The following is a 21,750-nucleotide window of genomic DNA, read 5'->3' as shown; positions in this document are numbered from 1 at the left end:
CGAGGACAAAAATTGTCTTATATAGTGCGCTATTTTGTGGTTCAGCCATTTTGTATTGTCGTCTGAAAACAGTGCAGTAGTTTTAGTACTGTTGGACAATCCCACAATGCACTAAAATAAGCAGTGAACAACTGGTGTACCTTAGTGGGAAGTGGCTACAGATAATACACTATGCTATTTGGCTAGACGATCTAGACTGGACTGGGAACTGAAAAACTGGACTTTCCGGCTGACCACCCTACCCTGGGGTTGTGAGACAGTAACATTACCCTGCACATTACTATGCTAACCACAATATTTACAGAAAATACACTGTATGTAGAAAAAAAACAAGATTTTTAAAAAGTTTAAAATGGATGAAATTTTATATTCTAATATACTAACAGAATATTTTGAAATACAAAGTCAGTATTTGGAAACACTCATTTTCCTCAGCCCTCCTGATCCCTTCAAAACAAACGAAAGTGTGCATAATGCAAGGCAACAACTTAATATTGGAAATTACTTATAAGATGTGGAAATTATGTAATAAAGCATGAGATTCACTAAAGGAATCATGGGAAAAGCCTAATATAATGCTTGGAAATTATCTAATAATGTATGGGAACTTAATATAAGGCATGGGAATGGCAAAATATAATAATGGTGTATTAATTCATGGGAACGATTCAATAAAGCATAGGAACCACTTAATATATGGTGTAAGACTTGGGAATGATGCAATAACGCATTGGAACAACTTATTAAGGTGCAGGAACAAAATGTATGTGTGGGAACAACCTGTCGGACCCACGCCTTTTTAAGTCGTTCCCACCCATTAAATATCTCTTTCTCATGCCTTATCAAGTCATTTGCACACCTAAATAAAGTTATTCCTGCATACAGTTAGGTCATACACAAACACACTGTAAAAAAATCACACAGAACATATATGTTGAAAGGATATTACCAACATGGCTCTGTACTAACTTAATATTCTGCCACATATTATGTAAAAGTTTACAACTCATATTTCGAGAAAATAAGCCGGTTTTAGGACAAAGAAAGTCAATATTTGAATATTTGCGCTTGTCTAACGGTAGAGGGCAGCAGCGAGCTTTGCGCGCTTCAGTTTACAAACAAACCCTCAAGAAGAAGAGTAGCGCGAGGTGCACCTTACAAATTAGAAATTAAGATGTTATTACGGGTAAGTTAAGCGTTTTTCTGGAAATTTGAGCTTTGAGCGGGTTAAAAGTCCAAATTAAATATTTATTTAAGGCAGACAAGCTGGTTTGTGTCAGTGTAAATGTACATATCAGTAAAGCTAAGATGCTTGAATTTGTCCTTGTGTGGAGTTTTCCGTTCCACCTTAAATGTGCAGCAGTTATGTCTTGTTTCACAGTTATTAGTCTTTCCGCTGTAGTACTCAAATAGTTGGCTATCCCCATTTCTCTAGATTCTTATTGGAATTTCCACTTCCTCCTTAAATAATCAGGCGCCATAGTGTAACTGCTGCACTATTTAAGGTGGAATGGATTCTAACTAAGTGGCCAAAGCTTTATTTATGATAGTTATAACGGATGTTTAAAAGAGTTTATGGAGACATTACTCAGCAATAAAAATCCCACAGCAATTATATGTGTATTTTCATATTGTTTTTGTTTGTTTTAGAGAGTTTTGCAGTGTGGTTTGTCTGCTGTGAAAGGCAGGAGATTAGTTCATCACAGTTCTCCATGGAGAAGTCCCCTCATTCCTATAGTTGTGGAACAGACGGTAAATACATTTCTTAAATCTCATTTTTAGGATCAGTAATAAAGCATGAATAAGAGTTTTGTCCCTTTTAGGGATGTCTGAGACTGAAAAATAATTGAGACTGACAAATTTCTTTTTTTGAGCAAGATTAAAATTTTAATGTAAATAGTCTTGTAGGTCATGGACATGACTTAGAAAGATGCAGGAAAGAAACAACTTATTAAGTCGTTTTTAAGTCATGATCACTTAGAAAGATTCAGTTGTCCCTATTGTCACTATCACAGCTCCTCAGGCTGATAGAATCAATCAGCTTGTATTTCTTCTGCTTCTCTCACAGGGAAGAGGGGAGCGAGCATACGATATTTATTCTCGCCTTCTGAGGGAGAGGATCATCTGTGTAATGGGTCCAGTAAGTGTCAACCAAATTAGATTGAATTTCAAGGGTAAAGTTATTTCTCATTGACATTTTCTCTCTCTCTTTTTAGATTGACGACTCTGTGTCAAGTCTCGTGATTGCACAGCTTCTTTTCCTTCAGTCAGAAAGCAACAACAAACCCATTCATATGTACATCAACAGTCCAGGTGAGAGACTGAAATTGTTTCAAATGGTTTCTCGATCAAAGTCAGGTATTTAAACAACAGTAGCTCCCCCTTGTGGAGAATTGTCAGCCTGCTAAATGTGAGGGGAGAGTGATTTAAAGTTATTCTGGTTATTTGGTATAAACTCAGATCTTTACTATCATCATTTGTGGCAGATGGTTCCAGTAAATGATTACAGTGACCTATTGCACACCATCCTGAAGATCTAGTCGCCTGTCATTGTCTTCTGTATTTTCCATTAGGTGGTGTAGTTACAGCAGGGCTGGCCATCTATGATACTATGCAGTACATCCTCAACCCCATCTCCACATGGTGTGTGGGGCAGGCGGCCAGTATGGGCAGTCTACTCCTGGCTGCGGGCACTGCAGGCATGAGACACTCACTGCCAAATGCTCGCATCATGGTGCATCAGCCCTCAGGGGGTGCTAGGGTAAGATGGTTGACTTAAATTGGGTGCATTTTTATGGATGGACGATATGGCAAAAATATTACATCATGATATCAGGATAAATGATAACGTTGTCATTTTGTACGCCCTTAGTGCTGAGTTATTAAAGCAAAGTCAAGTGTGGCATCTAACACTCTTCTAATTCCTGATTTTAGGGTCAAGCCACAGATATTGCCATCCAGGCTGAGGAGATTCTCAAGCTGAAGAGACAGATAAGCAATATCTACTGTAAACATACTGGACAGTCTTTGGAAACCATAGGTATTTCATGTGTTGGAAACAGTGTCGATTGAAATGACTGTATTGGCTCAGCATTTGTATTCGATGATGACATGCAGCCACGTAATCGTTGCCATAGTGATTGTGTCACTTATGTCACTTACTTCTACTTTTATTTCTGACTATATGTGGTGCATTGGAGTATATACACTATTGAAATCAAACATGTTTCCCCTTTAGACTACACAACATAAATGATATGCAATGGTAAAGTTTACAGTGCACTTAAGACAGAATTTCAATTTGCGACTGATAAGACAAAGTTTTTTCTACATTTTTAGCATAAATCTTTGTAAGAGTGGCAATTGTTGGCTTCCAGTGTTAATTAACGCCAGTAACCGAGAAGCCATAGAAATTCACTGCTTGGTAAATCTTAAACCTGAAGCTAGTGCTGCATTTCTAAGACAGCCTTTTGTTTTGTGTTCATTCCTCCACAGAGAGTGTGATAGAGCGAGACAGATACATGAGTCCGATGGAGGCGCAGGACTTTGGTATCATCGACAAGGTCCTGGTGCACCCACCCCAGGCAGGGCAGGATGAGCCTGAGCTGGTACAAAAAGATCCAGAAGCTTCTGCAAGCCCCACAGCCCAAACAGTATCTTCAGAACCAGTCCAAACTGGGGCCAGCACTACATCCTCTTACAAACCTGAACCGTGAGATGGACCTGGAGCTTTCTGTGAGCAATGTTTGAGATCAAGGGTTTAGATATCTTTTTGTTTGTTTATTTGATACGTTTTTCTAGTACCAACACTAATTGGCTGTTATATAAGGAAAAGCCCCATGTTGATGCACTAGTGTATCAGGCAGAGTGGTAATAAAACTGAAAGAAAGATAATATGATGTGCAGATTTTGTGCTAATGCCAATATGTGTTTCCTGTTTGTTTGCTGAAATAAATGCATAAATATTTATAAAGTTTATAAATTATGACAGAATATGACTTGAATTAAAACATGGAGAAATATGAACATTTATATCAAAAGTGGGAGATGTTTTGACTACAGTGCATTCATTCGTTCATTTATTCATTTTCTGTAACTGCTTCATTCCGTTTTAGGGTTGTAGGGGGTCTGGAGTCTACTCAGAATCACTGGGTGCAAGGCAGGAACACACCCAGGACAGGAATCCAGTCCATCACAGGACATCACACATGCACAACCTCACATCACTTGATACCTTTGAATTAACAATCCATGTACCGGCATGTGTTTTTAAAACCGGAGCATCTGAAGGAAACCCACACAGACAGGGAGCTCACCACACTCCTCATAGACAGTGACCTGAGGGAGGAAACGAACCCACAACCCCAGAACTCGGAGCTGGGAGGCAGTGACACCAGATGTTGTGCTTCTGTACTGCTCTCATATTAAATATGGTTTTGTGAAAATATATTTGTAGAGACATTAAAAAATTTAATTGATATTTAAACAGATTTCTGCTGATACTGATATGGTTCCAGTATCTTTATTTCCCTCGATAGTGCACCTGTATGGCAGATGTTTTTAATAAGCTGTGCACTTTTTTTTCAGTTTATGTAAATCTGAGCCTTTTTATATCTCAAGACCTTGGAGTCTCTCATAGAACAAGTCTTGGTGCCATGAATGAGGTCAGAACTTCTGGATGTTTTTACGTGAACATGGGACTTTGTCTAACTGACATGTTCTACAAAGGACCAGATGTTAATGATCAGTATAAGAAATAAAAATATTGATATGTACAGAATGTTTAAAGACAAGGTAACCATTATTTATCACTCTGTTGCTCATTAACATTCTTATTATTTAACTATGCTTAATTTGTCAAAACATACAGTCAGTGTGTGTTAAACAGTGGTATTTTTGGAATCAAGTCTGCTAAAATCCTAAATGCCATGTCATATTCCTGGTTTATTACACAATTTATTTTTAGAAACATTTTAATACTAGCCATTAATACTAATATTGACTTCTTTTCTTGAGTTCATGTTCATCAAGACAGGACATTTTTCTCCTCTGTTACCAGTATGAAAGACCAACAAAGTGTCTTCAGTGCACGTTTTGTTTATATTTATTAGCTGATTTTCTCAGGAAAACGAAGAACAACCGGCAGTCTTGATATAGATATAAAAAAAACAAGTTTGAGTGATGATCGTAGAAAATCTTACTTGTATGGATGTTTCATTCTGGGGGTTGTACACAAACACATTCCAAGAAAATAAGTATATTGACAACACGTAAAAGCAACCATACAAATTTGTTATTTGTAAAATTGTTAAACTATCTTGTCATGGAAAGCTTCAGCCTTCCTTTGACTGGTGAAGTAGTGTGTTAGTCAGTATAGTGTAGTTGCTGGCTGGGGTCCAGTTCTGAGAACTGCAGAAACATTATATTGAATGCTATGTTTTGCCTATAATTCTAGATGTATGGTTTTAGTTTAAATGGTGTCCTCTGCATATATTTACAAGACACAAACAAATGAACAAAAAACACTTCACATCACAGAGCATCCTCCCCAGCTACTCTTTTTGGTTGTGGTTGCCCAGCGTAACCAGCCCAGGTTCCTTTCTTTGTACGGAGGGTAGCGTAACATTCCAATACGCTCCAGGCCCCATCCTCGGAGCATACACCCTCGCCTGTGGCTAAACGTCTCAAAACTCCAGCGGCCGTGATAACTGCCCATGCCGCTGGCACCTGAACCAAGAGAATGAGAGCAGTTTTTAATACGTGACGTGTGGGATATTCACAAACAGAAGAGATAGGTCACTAGCTCTGAAACATCAACATGGTGTCTGTTCATGGGGAATGTCCTATATGTGGAACTGAAGCCAAAGAACCTGGCAAAATACTTTTTGCTACAAGAGAAAACTAAAATTGATTATTGATTATTAATCCATGCACTCACCCACTCCTCCAAAAGGCAAACCAGGGAGGGTCATGTGGACGATTCCATCATTAGAGCACAAGCCTCCGCTACTGGTTCTTTCCAGAACGGTGTTCACAATCTGCAGAAAAACCCCCCCAAAATACTTTTTCAGCCTACAGGGCAATCATTCATTCATTCGTTCATTATCTGTAACCGCTTACCCAGTTCAGGGTCACGGTGGGTCCAGAGACTTCCTGGAATTATTGGGTGCAAGGCGGGAATACACCCTGGAGGGGGCGCCAGTCCTTCACATGGCAACACACACACCTATGGACACTTTTGAGTCGCCAATCCACCCACCAACGTGTTTTTGGACCGTGGGAGGAAACCGGAGCACCCGGAGGAAACCCACGGAGACCCAGGGAGAACACACCACACTCCTCACAGTCACCCGGAGGAAACCCACACAGACACAGGGAGAACACACCACACTCCTCCCAGACAGTCACCCAGAGGAAACCCACACAGAGCCAGGGAGAACACACCACACTCCTCACAGACAGTCACCCGGAGGAAACCCACACAGACCCAGGGAGAACACACCACACTCCTCACAGACAGTCACCCGGAGCGGGAATCGAACCCGACTGCGACACTATCTGCTGCACCACCGTGCCACCCATAGTGCAATCAATCAATCAAAATTAAATTGTATAGAGCATTTTAAAACTGATGTCGCAGAACAACACTGATTTTGGCATATAGAGGTCCTAAGATACCGAGATACTGAAATGGGGATATGGAGATGTTGAGATCCTGAAAAATGGACATACAGGAAATTCTCTTCTCATTTTAGCCCCATACCTGAGAGTCATCAGAGAAGGGGTAAAGTGCCAAAGGCTTCTCTCTCTGGTTGATGAAGTTAATCCCCTCCTCTAGAGACTTGATGGTGATGATAGGCAGGATAGGTCCAAATATTTCCTCCTCCATTAGAGCATCTGACTCCTGCACATCCACTAGTACTGTCGGAGCTAGCAGGGAAGACGGGGACAAAATATTTAAATTATTCTTTGTAAAATAATATTGTAAACATTTTTATAATATAAAAATAATATTGTCAAATGACCATGGTACAAAATAGCTGCAATAAAAGAAATTTTATACATATTTACCCGATTAATTTTTATATTTTTACTTCCTAATATCCTTGCAATAATAATAATAATAATAATAATATTAATAATAATAAAATCACATTTATTATTTGTATATTTTGTTGGTGTCTGGTATATTGTAGAGGGCAGAGGGTTTGAATCCCAGTTTGGACAGGAACACTACACTACATCAATATTATGATTTAAAACATATGCTCCCCTGAATAACAATGTCTGCCAATTGCCTTGAATAATTTAGTTAATAAAAAATTAATAGCTCATGAACATATAAGATTTGATGTGATTTTTAGGTTTGAAGTTTGTCCAAAAAATAAAACTAGAATGTACCGCACAAAGATATATTTATCATATACTCACCAATGTACTTGCTCTCTCTATCCCCTTCTCCTCCGATCACTACCCTTCCAGCAGATTTGTGCAGGAGCTCCATCAGTCTGTCCCAGTGTCTGTGTGTGATGATGCGTCCATAGTCTGGACTCTGTTGAGGCTGAGCGCTGTAAAACTCTGTCAAAGCGTCTGCGATGGCAGGCAGGAGGGCGTCCCGGATCTCGGTGGTGCACAGGACATAGTCTGGAGCCACGCAGCTCTGACCTACGTTAAAGAACTTGGACCAGACCAGTCTCTTAGCTGCAGCCTTGATGTCCAACCGGCCAAAAATCAGGCATGGACATTTCCCTCCCAGCTCTAGGGTGACTGGCGTCAGGAACACTGCTGCAGCTTGTAGGATACTCCGAGCCACAGCCTGAGAACCTGCAGGACCAGAGACACATGATTTTATATATATATATATATATATATATGCATAATTCTCCATCCTCCAGATCCTTTTCTCTTTGCAGGCATTTTGACATATCCACTTCCTTTTACACCCATAGAGCTGAGCAGTGTTTACACAGTGGAAGGATGGAAACAACAATTGATTTTTTTCAGATCTGAAACAAGAGTGGAGCTTGATCTTCCTCTTGTTTCTCAAAGTTGAAACCTAAATATTGTGCACGGTTTTTAGACGTCCCACTTCCTTGATGGCGGTCAGAATTCCAATTATTTTACCCATGACTTTTCCCTTCTTAATCCTCTTAGTAACCATCTCCTGAAAATTAATAACTGGAAATAAATACGTGCTGGGGCTGACCCTGACTTTGGCACAGTAGAATCCATTCAAAACCATCCATCCATCCATTATCTGTAACCGCTTATCCAATTTAGGGTCGCGAGGGGTCCAGAGCCTACCTGGAATCATCGGGCGCAAGGCGGGAATACACCCTGGAGGGGACGCCAGTCCTTCACAGGGCAACACAGACACACACACACTTTCACTCACACATTCACACCTACGGACACTTTCGAGTCGCCAATCCACCTGGAACATGTGTTTTTGGACTGTGGGAGGAAACCGGAGCACCCGGAGGAAACCCACGCGGACACGGGGAGGACACACCAACTCCTCACAGACAGTCACCTGGAGCGGGAATCGAACCCACAACCTCCAGGCCCCTGGAGCTGTGTGACTGCGACACTACCTGCTGCGCCACCGTGCCACCCCCATTCAAAACCATGTTCTCAGAAATGTTTTAAATAAGGCCATGTTCGAATGCTTATGCCTATTATAAAGAGACGAAAGCAACTCTGGGGCAGTGGTTAAATAAGTGGTTAAACTGTGGATGATTACCAGTGTAGAAGATATGATCAAATCGATTTTGTAACAGCAGCTTGGTTTCCTCTGCTCCTCCACAGACCACTGCAAAACACTCCTGTAATTCCACACAGTAAATAAGTAAATAAATTTTGAAAATGTGAAACAAGAGCAACAACAGCACTGCCAGCAATGCACATATGCATTTAATTTCATGCATCCAACACTGGGTATAAGTTGCAAACATCTTTACAACTGCAGAAAAAGGTAGGTTCATATGTGTATTTTGTGTAAAGTATTGCTGTAGACCTTGGCTGTAGCACAATGCTGTACTTTACTGAATCTTGACCACAGGACTATGGACAGAAAAACATTGTTAAAATACGTTCTTGTGTGTTAATGTGTGTTGTCTTTAGATCTATGTGATTAAAAATATATATTTTCTCATATCCACAAATACTGTGATATATGTAAATAGTTCTGATTGGCTTCCCATGTTTAAAAAGCAGTCCTCCAGTCTGCTCTGGGGAATATTTTAAAGCATTAAGCTTTAGCAGGTTTTGTTTTGTTTAAAAAGGTGAGGGGAGATTAGTTTTCTATTATATGGGCCACTGAAAGCCTGTTTGCCAGTACATTACCTGAGACAGATATTTGGGGATGAGTTCAGAGAGAATTTTCTCAGTTGCTTTACTGATCTCTGAAGGTTTTAGAACGGCACAGTTTCCTAAACAAGGGCACAGATTCAGGTTGAAATATATTAGGCATATATATATATATATATATATATGTGGGTTATGTTATTTTATATATTAGATGGTCCCTAATTTCCATAGCTGTTCATGATTAACACAAGTACTAAGATTCAAAGATACACTGACTAGTTTGGCATCCAACAAAATGTATTCAATACCTTCTAACAAAATAAATCCCAAAAATCCCTGGAATTCAAAAGCTCTACCCAAAGAAAACCCTGTCATATGAGTGTGGGTGTGTCCATAGCATTATCCCTGCTTACTATACTCTACTAGGCTGGACACAGATGCCTAGTTTTGATCAATGACTGTGGTTTCCACCACATATGGTACATGAGAATTGCTCGAAAGAGAGTGAGAGGTGAATTGACAATGCAGTTGTATACTGCAATGCCTTTTTTTAACACACTCATATTTACTGTTTTAAAGTAGCAATCAGTCTTCTATCATTTTCTTCATTTCATGAAACCACCATTGCACTTACACCTAGAATCCTAGATGTATTAGATCTTCTACACTAACCCTATGTTTACATGGCCTATCTATTCCAAAGGACCTGCTCTATGAAAGAAAGAAAATAAAATTTTTCTTTTAGAAATACTGATTGCTACAGTTTTAGGGATTAAAAAAGGACTTGCCCCTTCAAACAATATCATAAAACAGGCATCCCACCTGCAGCAATAGCACCAATGAGTGGCGCCAGAATGAGTTGAAGAGGATAGTTCCATGCGCCAATGATCAAAACCAGCCCCAGTGGCTCTCTGCGGATAAAACAGTCATCCAGCTTTGTTGCCTAAATGCAAGAAAAAGAGAAAAATGCAAGCCTCAGTGAAAACAAGATCCCAGCTTTCCAGATTAATGAGAAACTCTTTTCACAGTTTCACTGATACAGCATTTTCCTCTTTATCAAGAAAAGGAAACAAAAATATCAGCTGAAAGTGTTACATCAGTGTAGAGGAATGTAGAGAAATTGTGATGTGATTGTAATGTGACATACTGCAATATACAGGGTCACTGTAAATAATCAACTTTTTAAAAATCTAATAATTCATTATAACATTAATAATAATATGGCATCTTCGCCAACATCTGTATGTCCAAATGATTGAACTGTATGAATTCCCACTTGAAACTTACCAAGTTCTTATTTACATAAGTAGGTTGGATCCAGCTGTGCAAGTTATTGATGGTGATGCAAAGGTCGTTGACCACCATGTCAATTTCAGACAGCACGGCCTCAAACTTGGGCTTTAGAAGAGAAGGACAGAGAGGAAAAACAAAGAAAAAACAGCATTACTAAAAGGTCAAGTTAAGCCTCCTATGCCATTTGTGTATATGCTAAATCATGAACAATATATGAAGCCTCAAAAGCTATCTAAGTGGCTCCCTCTTGTGGAGAACACACAGCATGCTAAACATGAATGAGTGAGCAAAGCTGGATTGTGGCACAAGATGGAGATTCATCCAACGGAAACGTCCCTCAGCACCTTTGCTATTACATAAACTTGACACAGGGCTTAAGTGGTAAACTGAGACATCTTGTTTTTGTAAAGTGCCCCCTCGGTCAGCGATGTATTTTGCATATAAAACTTTTCATGTTGTCATTTATTTTATAAAAACCTCAGTGATATTACATCATGGCCATACCTTGGCGAGGTCTTTGTGCAAAGCCTCCAAAATCTGGGTCTCATTTTCCTCCAGCAGAGTGAGCAGAGCCTGCAGTTGTTTCAGACGAAAATGTAGGGGAAGAGTAACACCAGACCGGAACGTAGTTCTGAGCCTTTCAATCACCTGCTTCTGGCTCTCCATCTCAAATACACCTTCAAAGATAATTGGGTATTAATAAGTCAGATTTAAAATTGTATTTTAATCCACTGAAGCTTCAAAAGAGAAGAGCCAGGCAGCGCACTGCTGATATGTTCTATATGTCCCTATAGTGACACAGAAGGGAAGCGAGTAAGGAAAATATTTTGAGGGATTAGTTTTCAATGTTGAATTTGTTCCCACAATTCCCAAAATCCCAAAAAGGCTGGCACACCACTGACTGTAGACCACTGCTACAGATTACTGTCCTGTACAGGATATAATTAATTTTTTATCTCCTTAATCAGATTTTAAATTCACAGAGACTTTTATTCTGGAAAACAAACTAATACAAATATTACCTACACCTATGAGAGATATAACAATGAGTACAAAATGATTAAATGATAAAAATGTTGACACTGTGCTGGATTTAAATTATTTACTAATCTTATTTATAAAGGTTAACAAAAAGAACCTAATGAAGGAAAAAAAAAGTAAATTGGACTGTGAATGGAAAAGTGCTAAAATGTGGCATTTTGTCTAAAATTCTGTTTAATCACCAGCGGTCCGCCCAGAAAACGCTGTGTAAAACACTAGTGGACCTCCAACTTTGCCCTCAGTCACCAACAGTGGTCCGTTTACCTTTTATTATTGTTGCTATATATCATTAAGTCTTTATTTTTGAACATTTACGGCAGCTGTATAAACAAGATTACAAGCGCTGCACACTGGGCTGTGATCCAAATGTCTCCTTATTCCCTTAGTAATTAATGATGTAGGATATGAAATAACGCTATGTACACCTAAAAATACCATTGTTTATGTTACAGAAAGCAATTTACATTGGTCATTGGTCCAAAACAACCCTATCTTACATACAACGAACTTGTGTGTAAAAGCTACAGTTTAACGACCTAGGAAGTGCACTTGTCTAGGGACTAGGGAGTAATATTGGATCCGAAGCTTGTTTAACAGCCTCCCCTTTATATAAATCTCCTCGCGCTCTTCATGCAAATTTACTTATTTCCCCCCTCAACAATACCCTCTCAAACAGAGCTAACAGAACAGTTATGTGGAAGCCATTCGTCTAATAAACGCTGAAGGACTTTCTGTTGCTGAATATCTGCAAACAAACGAAGTGGAAAACTCAATTATAGAAACTAGCCATATAACGAATCGAAATCCAACGGCTCACAGCCAAAGCCCACAGCAGATTCACCCGGACGCAAAAAAAAGCCGAAATCTTACCGAGTTCTGTTACAAATGCTTCAAGTAGTCTCTTTAGCCTCGTTATCTGCTATCCCCAGTTAGTTCCGGGTGTTAGTGCAATAGACCAAGAAATCAAGTTGGTCTAGTTTAGACGGGATTTGGACAGTTCTAGACAAACCCGTGGTTTGTGGGAATAAAAAAGCAATGTCGGTGTTAAGCACAGTTCCCCCTTTTCTTTGTCAAACGTGATCTCATAGAACGAATGAATCATTCATCTAAAACCATATCAAAACACTATTAAACGTGAAGAGGGGACTTAAACCTAGCCCTGGGCTACACCCTCCTTTAAATCACATTCCAAAATGTTGTGAAGTCCACGACTAGGCTTAATCCCTGTCTGGGTAACCACCCCTGTGTATTAACTGATTTCACAATACTAACAAGCTTGCTAGATTAGTAGACTTTATGGGTAAAACACTGAAATTAAAATGTAAAACGAGAATACTTCTGAGCCAACACACCCAGTATATGGATGCCCTATACATCAGTGATGGGTCCAGGGTCTATATGGGCTGTACAGGGCCATGTAGGCCCCATAAATATAGACCATAAAGTGTCTAGGTAGCCCCTAAAAGCCCATATACAACCCCATACCCATAGGCATAGCCACTGAACCCAACCAGATCATGAGGGCTACCTGGGTTCTTTTCAGTTTGAAGAATTAACTGTAAACCACATAACCTATAAAACCATAAAACATATATCTATATAGAGCAGCATTTCTGAGACAACATGCAAATGGAATGGTAAAGTCTTTGGACAAAAAAAAACTATTTAAAAAGCAGGGGTGTACAGCTGGGTACATTTGCAACTGATTTTCATGTTGATGTTGTGTCTGTTGTCGCTAGATGGCGCTGTGGACTTAGGATTTAGTGATTACTGCTACTGGTGTTTGTGTGTTTATATACCATATTATTCAATGCTTATTCTTTATTTTTAATGTTTTCTGCATATTCATGAAATATATTCTGTTTTTTTTAACACTTTTTTGTTTACTACATAACTTCACACGTTCCTTGATTTTTTTTACGTCTTCAATATTAATCTGCAATGTAGAAAATAATAAAAATAATGAAAAAACGGAGCAGCTGTGTCCAATCTTTTAACTGATATTATTTATATATCGCTAAATCATTTTCTCAGTTTCACTGAGCTGTCTCAGAATGATGCTTTGTGGTTCCAGCTGACTAACAGGAAGATATGATTTATTATATGGAAGGCATTAATGAATGAATGAATGAACGAATAAATGAATAAATGAATGAACAAATGAACGAATAAATGAATGAATAAATAAATAAATAAATTAATTCAGTTTTACCTAATGTAAATGTAGATTATTCATCTTGAATTATTTAATTAAATCAAGGGAATGATTTATCCAATTGAGAGCAAGCTTATTTAAGCTGACGGGGGCAATTAATTAATTTGAAAAATTGTGTTTTTAATTCTGTAAAGAAATATTTCTCTACCTTGTAGACTCCCTAACTGGCTAGAAACACAATGTAATAAAATGACTAAGGACCTTGATTTTATATGGGAGTGGAGGCCAGCCTTACTCCCAAAACTTGGGGATGAGATAACTCAATTTAATCAGCATTTAATCAGATCAGTGTCAGATTAACTGGGGATGGGGTGAGTGGGGGTTGGATTGAACAAATCAATTCAAATGCTAGGGGTAACTACTGAAAACAAAAAAGATACTCATCATCATTATCTTTTTCATTTATCCATTTCATTGCGGTGCAAAAAACATACTGTTTAATATTTTCAGCATTTATAGGGATATATACAAACCGGATTCCAAAAAAAGTTGGGACACTAAACAAATTGTGAATATAAACTGAATGCAATGATGTGGAGATGGCAAATGTCAATATTTTATTCGGAATAGAACATAGATGACAGATCAAAAGTTTAATCTGAGTAAATGTAACATTTTAAAGGAAAAATATGTTGATTCAAAATTTCACAGTGTCAACAAATCCCAAAAAAGTTGGGACAAGTAGCAATAAGTGGCTGGAAAAATAAAATTGATCATATAACGAACAGGTGGAAGACCAATTAACATTAATTAGGTCAATTGACAACATGATTGGGTATAAAAAGAGCTTCTCAGTGTCAGTGTCTCTCTGAAGCTAAGATGGTAAGAGGATCACCAATTCCACCATTGTTGTGCAGAAAGATAGTGCAGCGATACCAGAATGGTGTTCCCCAGCGTAAAATAGCAAAGACTTTTAAGTTATCATCATCAACAGTGCATAACATCATCAAAAGATTCAGAGAATCTGGAACAATTCCTGAGCGTAAGGGGCAAGGCCGTAAAACTCTACTGGATGCTCGTGATCTCCGGGCCCTTAAACGTCACTGCACCTCAAACAGGAATGCCACTGTCAAGGAAATAACAGAATGGGCTCAGGAATACTTCCAGAAAGCATTGTCAGTGAACACAATCCACCGTGCCATCCACCGTTGCCAGCTGCATTTTTCAACAAGATAATGCCAGACCACATTCTGCAGCAACCACAACATCATGGCTACGTAGGAGAAGGATCCGGGTACTGAAATGGTCCAGATCTTTCACCTATAAAGAACATTGGCGCATCATAAAGAGGAAGGTGCGACAAAGAAGACCCAAGATGATTGAACAGTTAGATGCCTGTATTAGACATGAATGGGAAAGCTTTCCTAGTTCTAAACTTGAGAAACTGGTCTCCTCTGTCCCCAGACGTCTGTTGAGTGTTGTAAGAAGAAGGGGGATGCCACACAGTGGTAAAGAATGGCCTTGTCCCAAATTTTTGGGGATTTGTTGACGCCATGAAATTTTGAAACAACATATTTTTCCCTTAAAATGATACATTCTCTCAGTTTAAACTTTTGATCTGTGATTTGTGTTCTATTCTGAATAGAATATTAGATGTTGGCTCCTCCACATCATTGCATTCCGTTTTTATTCACAATTTGTTTAGTGTCCCAACTTTTTTGGAATCTGGTTTGTAGTTTAATTCTGAGGTTATATGAGTTAAAGCTTATAGCAGCAAAAACATACTCGTCATGGAGATGAATAGTGTTAACCTATTTCTATGGCTTCCCACAGCTGTTCCAAAGTTGTGTATGCATTTATAATAACCCATATTTTAGATGTGTAATATCTGGTGTGAACTGGACCATATTACACTGACTCAGTGACTGAGTTGAGCAGCTGGAAGGGTTTTGATAAACAAAGTGAGATGATTTCAGTCGTTCTGCTTCAGGCTCAGCTGCTTTCTTGCAGCAGTAAGAATAGATTGACTTCTCCAGAGTACATTTGCATTTAGACCGAAATCTCTGTTTTCAGACGCTCTGAAACTCATTTGCACCAAGCACCTGTTCACAGTCGCTTTCTCACAATAAGCCCCAGCACAATCATTCACTAGGTTCATTTCCTTAGCCTCACATTATATTTATAACAGTTATATTAGCTACAGCCAAAAGTTTCCTCTGAAATCAAGACTATTAATAAGGAGTTTTTTCTTCTTTGCTGCAGTAGCAGCTTCATCAGCTGTTGGAACATTTCTCTGAGGATTCAATTGCATTCAGCCACATAAACGTTAGTGAGGTCAGGTAGTGATGTTCTGAATCATGAAATATCAATCTAACTCAGTCCAAAAAGTGTTGGATAAGCCTACATCACTAGCTAATGCTTGGCTCTGGGTCTGGTCACTTTAAGATTTATATTTAACAGAATGAAGTAAGCGAACTAGGTGAATGACCTCAGATAACACTGGACCACCATAAGGAGAGATTTGGAAAAGACTAAATCAACACATTCACATGCACTTAGAGAATATCACTACTTACATATTTAATACTTTATTTATTTTTTGATATAATATAAGGGTTTTTTCTGAGTTGGTGTTTACTGCCCAAATGAATAATTTTTAATCTTATTTACTGATGTGCCTAAAACATTGCCTATATTAAGTGTTATTATCAAATGTGTTGGTGATTTAAAGAAAATGCATACTGCCATGAAGAATATCTGGCAACAAATGTGTATATATATATATATATATATTCATTCATTCCATTCATTATCTGTAAGTTTTATTTAAGTACAAATAAAAGTACATAGTTTTATACAAGCATCGCTCTTATTTATGAGATAAATCATTATAAGTAATGAAAATAGTTGGTGTCTAAGACACACACACACACGCACATATATGTATATGTTTACAGTACTATATCTGTTAAGAACTGAATTAGAATTACAAGCTGTAAAAAGCCATCACTGAGAAAAGAAATTGAGAAAACAAAAGACAAAGAAGCTGCTGTTGTTCATCAGAAGAAAGATGACCTCCCCTCTACCCAGGCTTCAACATCAAAGAATGTGTTTGGGATTGGCTTGGACTGTGTACTTGAAAATATACAGTACTGTGCAAAAGGTTTAGGCACCAGAGATTATTCATTTATTCATTCATTATTCATTGTCTGTAAGCACTTGTCCAGTTCAGGGTCACGGTGGGTCCGGATCCTACCCGGAATCATTGGGCGCAATGCGGGAACATACCCTGGAGGGGGCGCACCAGAGATTGAGATTTAAAAAGCTATTTATCTGAGCAGTAAGTGTTTATTTGCTAAGAAATGAACAAACAACAAATAACGCCCAACTTTAGAATAAAACCAAATAACATTATTCCAGTGAGTGTGATATTCTGTGTGTGAATGTGAGTTAATATTTTTCCAAATCTTTCCTCGTGGAGTGTCTGAGGTTATCATACAATACCTAGTTTTAGCGGTTAATAAATAATGATTTTAAATAATGTGTGATGTTGATTTAACAAAGTCATACAAATCAAGGAGAATCTGAACCCACATTGTTCTTCAAACTCACTCACAACTATTTTATAGGAAAAAAATGGTTATATTTTGTATTTGTTTTATATTATTATTTTTATGTATTTACTGCGATTATATATAACTTTATACAAGCACCATTCTGACTGAGAAGGCATTAGTTTAAATATATTTTAGTATCTTAGGGGCCTACGATTCTGCGCAGCACTGTATATATATATATATAATTACAATCAGACAAACTACTAAAACCATCTCCTTTTGTGACCACTCATTGTCCATGTTATCAGCTCCCCTGACAATATGAGAGCACTTTGTACTTCATACAATTAACTCCAAAAAGTCCATCTGTTTCTTTGCATACTTCATTAGCCCCTTTTCAGCCTGTTCTTCATTTTCAGGACGCCCACAGCACCAGTTCTTACTGACACATCTGTTGAAGGACCCCTGTCTGAAACATCTAGTTTCTCTTTGGAAACAGTGTATTAATGCATCATTCTCTCTCTCTCTCTCTCTCTCTCTCTCTCTCTCTCTCTCTCTCTCTCTCTCTCTCTCTCTCTCTCTCTCTCTCTCTCTCTCTGTCAGTTGTCTGTTTCTGTAGGGGTTTCGTTTCAGTTAATGATCTTGACAGAAACAGGATGCATCTGTTTTTTTTTAACCCCCCCTTACACTGCACCTGTTTCTGCTCACTGTCTCACTGTCATGGTCAACGATGTCCACACCCCCTGTCCAACCACATGTTTGGCTGATTTTCTAAGATTCTCTAAAACAGGGAAATTAAGTATCTATTTTTTCCTGCTCATTTTAATGTAGAGTTGTTTAACTGATTGGAATGTTTTTGTAATAAAACATACTTTATTAATGCTGCATTAACCAGTCCAGAACTTATTAAACTTACTATTTTTTTCCAATTAAAATGACATATAAATAACTGCATAAAAATTTGATGTAAATCAGAGATGCAAAAGAGAAAGATCTAGAGTCTAACAGGAGGTACCATTACAAAATATACAATAAACCTGAATATTTAATACTTCATTGCTTGTTAAATGAATGATTGCTCACATTGGCATTGTTTGGTACATATTAATCAACAAAACATTATTAATAAACTATAATCATCTCGTTACAGTTCATTAATACTACAATAAAGACGTGATTAAAATAAAGAAAAAAAGCTGATAAATAATGTTTCTTGTCTCCTAGCCCATATATTGCTCTGCATACTGTGTTATCCCCCTTTCACCCTGATCTTTAACACTGTGTTGCATTAGTATGAGTGGATCTGACACAGCAGTGAATTAATGACATTAGAGGACATCCCATCATACTGCTTAATATACGCTGAGTAATGGGGGACAAGGAGGGCCATCCTACCCACAGAGGGAGAGACAGAGGCCAATTACACTGCCTTAGGCTAGAGATATACTTGTAGTTTAGCCATACCTTTGTATAGACACCTGTATGCCTCATTTTTCAAAATACCCTTTTAAAGTTAATGACAATGTGCAATTATTTGTCATTTGTTTGTACAATGAAATGTGTCTTCTGCATTTAACCCATCTGTGGCAGTGAACACACACACACACACTAGTACACTAAGGACTGTGAACACACACCCAGAGCAGCGGGCAGCATGACATGTATTTATTTGCCCAATTAAAATAAAATCTGACCTAATAATATACTGAGCCCCTAACACATTTACTGCCATTTGATTTCTGTCCCTGACGTCACATTAATAATCCAGTGTGAACTGAGTGTGTCCAGTACTTATGGTCTGCTGAACTGAGCGGAGCAGTAGAGTCTCATCAACCCTCACCATGAAGAACACACTCTGCTTATTACTGCTGCTCCTCACCTTTAGCAGTGAGTTCCTCAACCTTTGATTCAGAATTTATCTTCATGTAATTACAATGTAATTAATAATACAATATTTCTCTTGTTTCAACAGGTGTGAAATGTCAAAGTATGGAATCATTAGAAAGTGCAGTTCAAGTAAAACCTGGAGAAACTCTGAGTCTCTCCTGTAGAGGATCTGGATTTGATTTTAGAGAGTACACCATGCACTGGATCAGAGAGAAGGCTGGAAAACCACTGGAATGGATGGGACGTGTTTACGGCAGTGGAGGTGTTGAATACGCAGCATCTTTTCGAGGTCGAATTGAAATCACCAGAGACAATTCCAACAGTAAAACATATCTCAAGTTTTCCAGACTCACAGCAGAGCACTCAGCAGTGTATTACTGTGCACGTACCACACAGTGATGAATATCTGTGGAAACAGTGCACAAAAACCTGCAGTTGATAAAGTATGTAAAGAACCAACACAGGGGGCAGTAGAGGACAAGAAATTCACAGCACAATGAGCAGTATTAGAGTTTTGAACAATACTTCTTGATGAGGCTGTGCGCTGTCATCAGTTCACCCGATCCATGCGGTTTCATGTTCTCTTGTGGTTTAAAATGTGTACATACACATGTAGCATTGTGAGAGGTATAGTAAGGGGGGGAACTTTTCCAACGTTGTATTTAAGCATAAATCATCATCTGACATTGTTACGTATGGTGTACCTTAGGTTCAATACTTCACCCCCTTTAATTTTTAATGTTCTTCAACCCTTACTCATTCTCAGCTGATTACACATTTACTGCCATAATGATCATGACCAGACCTGCTTTATCTCATGAGGGTGTCTTCTTCAAACTCTTAGTATCAGTAGAAGAGAACGAAAAATGAAATTAAATGAGAAAAACTGGAATTAATCTGGTATTCGCCTGAAATGAAATTCAAATACACTCTCGTATTATATTCATAAAACAAGGTATAAATCCTACCTAAAGCTTTATGGGTCTTTGGGCATTCATATAAAGTGGATAATTTAGACTCCAATGACATTGTGATATAAACTCTGATACTTCAATGTCCTAATATCAGACGTGTGTCATAGGGATTTATATCAAGACCACCCACATACAGGCCCCAAAACCTATGATGTCATTTTGCAAATCCAGTGTGAACTGTACTTATGGTCTGCTGAGCTGAGTGGAGCAGTAGAGTCTCATCAACCCTCACCATGAAGAACACACTCTCCTTATTACTGCTGCTCCTCACATTCAGCAGTAAGTTCCTCAACCTTTGATTCAGACTTTATCTTCATGTTATTACAATGTAATTAATAATATATTATTTCACTTGTTTCAACAGGTGTGAAATGTCAAAGTATGGAATCATTAGAAAGTGCAGTTCAGGTAAAACCTGGAGAAACTCTGAGTCTCTCCTGTAGAGGATCTGGATTCACTTTTAGTGACTATAGCATGCACTGGATCAGACAGAAGGCTGGAAAACCACTGGAATGGATGGGATATATTTATATTCATGGACGGACCACTGAATATGCAGCATCTTTTCAAGGTCGAATTGAAATCACCAGAGACAATTCCAACAGTAAAACATATCTGAAACTGTCCAGAGTGACAGCAGAGGACTCAGCTGTGTATTACTGTGCAAAACAGTCACTGTGATAAATATCTGTGGAAACACTGTACAAAAACCTGCAGGTGGTAAAGAAGGTGAAGGACCACCACAGGGGGCAGTAGAGGATTAGAAATGAACAGCAGAATGAAAAGTCTCTGAATCTTTACAGTTTCATGTTGAGTGTAAGTGCGGTTAGTTCATCAGATCCACACAGTTTCATTTTCTGTTGTGGTTAAAAATGTGTCATGACACAATCCACAATGCACCACAAGCACAAGCTGCATTCTGAGTGCTGCAGAGAGGGCTATTGGAACAGTTAATCCAGACTCTGCTGTCCTGGACATTTTATCATGTAAATTGTAATTGCTGACCACACTGATATTGTTAGACCTCTTTTGGAGACTATAGCCCCGGCTGATTGTCTTTAACTCCAACAACTAAACCGTCCCTTAAAATATGGAATTGTCTTTACTTGGACACTAAAATAGATATTCCATATTTAACCGCTAAGGGACACAATTCAATTTGTATTTCTGAGGTGAGACCCTTGAGACAGATTTTTCATTTGAGAAAGAAACACCATCGGTGTCCCTCAACTGAAGGTGATTCTGTCTGTCTAAAAAAACATCACCCACCACATTTGGATAGTGTCCATTACCACCACCCCAACCCCAACACCCATCAGAGTTCCAGCCAGCTCAGCCCCCAGTGCATACATCTCTACTGATGTCCCTGGCTGACCGGCAGTTGTCCAAAAGTGACATACACTTTTTAAAATGACTGATTTACTCTTTACACTGCACACATTTCCGAGACATGTTCAGTTGTGATCACACTCTGTTTAAGAAGAAAAAGCAAAATGGAATGGACCCAAACAATACACAGACTAAAATGACCTAG

At 38.5% G+C, this 21,750-nt stretch overlaps 2 protein-coding genes across 6 annotated transcripts; one reads left to right on the top strand and one right to left on the bottom strand.

Moving 5' to 3' along the window:
- Positions 1-1,097: 1,097 nt before the first annotated feature.
- On the top strand, positions 1,098-4,755 carry clpp (caseinolytic mitochondrial matrix peptidase proteolytic subunit). The gene is made up of 8 exons (XM_066642614.1): positions 1,098-1,186; positions 1,651-1,752; positions 2,069-2,140; positions 2,217-2,313; positions 2,574-2,761; positions 2,935-3,040; positions 3,496-3,735; positions 4,116-4,755. Exons 1-7 carry the CDS (start codon positions 1,175-1,177, stop codon positions 3,714-3,716), a joined length of 798 nt encoding a protein of 265 aa, XP_066498711.1. The 5' UTR covers positions 1,098-1,174; the 3' UTR covers positions 3,717-3,735; positions 4,116-4,755.
- Positions 4,756-5,071: 316 nt separating this feature from the next.
- aldh3b1 (aldehyde dehydrogenase 3 family, member B1) lies at positions 5,072-13,123 on the bottom strand. Of its 5 annotated transcripts, XM_066641940.1 has the most exons (11): positions 12,996-13,122; positions 12,514-12,642; positions 11,107-11,279; positions 10,597-10,707; positions 10,132-10,252; positions 9,346-9,431; positions 8,744-8,825; positions 7,432-7,824; positions 6,764-6,930; positions 5,939-6,038; positions 5,072-5,727 (listed from the first exon to the last, which is right to left on the bottom strand). In XM_066641940.1, exons 3-11 carry the CDS (start codon positions 11,266-11,268, stop codon positions 5,528-5,530), a joined length of 1,422 nt encoding a protein of 473 aa, XP_066498037.1. In that variant the 5' UTR covers positions 11,269-11,279; positions 12,514-12,642; positions 12,996-13,122; the 3' UTR covers positions 5,072-5,527. The 5 variants fall into 5 exon arrangements, with proteins under 5 accessions (XP_066498037.1, XP_066498038.1, XP_066498036.1 ...); XM_066641941.1 differs by lacking the exon at positions 12,514-12,642 and having other exon boundaries at positions 12,996-13,123; XM_066641939.1 differs by lacking the exon at positions 12,996-13,122 and having other exon boundaries at positions 12,514-12,916.
- Between the last annotated feature and the right edge of the window lie 8,627 nt (positions 13,124-21,750).

Source organism: Hoplias malabaricus, chromosome 13 (assembly GCF_029633855.1).
Source record: "Hoplias malabaricus isolate fHopMal1 chromosome 13, fHopMal1.hap1, whole genome shotgun sequence".
Classification (NCBI taxonomy): Eukaryota; Metazoa; Chordata; class Actinopteri; order Characiformes; family Erythrinidae; genus Hoplias; species Hoplias malabaricus.
The sequence above is the reverse complement of the archived record's forward strand: the minus strand, read 5'-3'. Positions and strand labels throughout refer to the sequence as shown.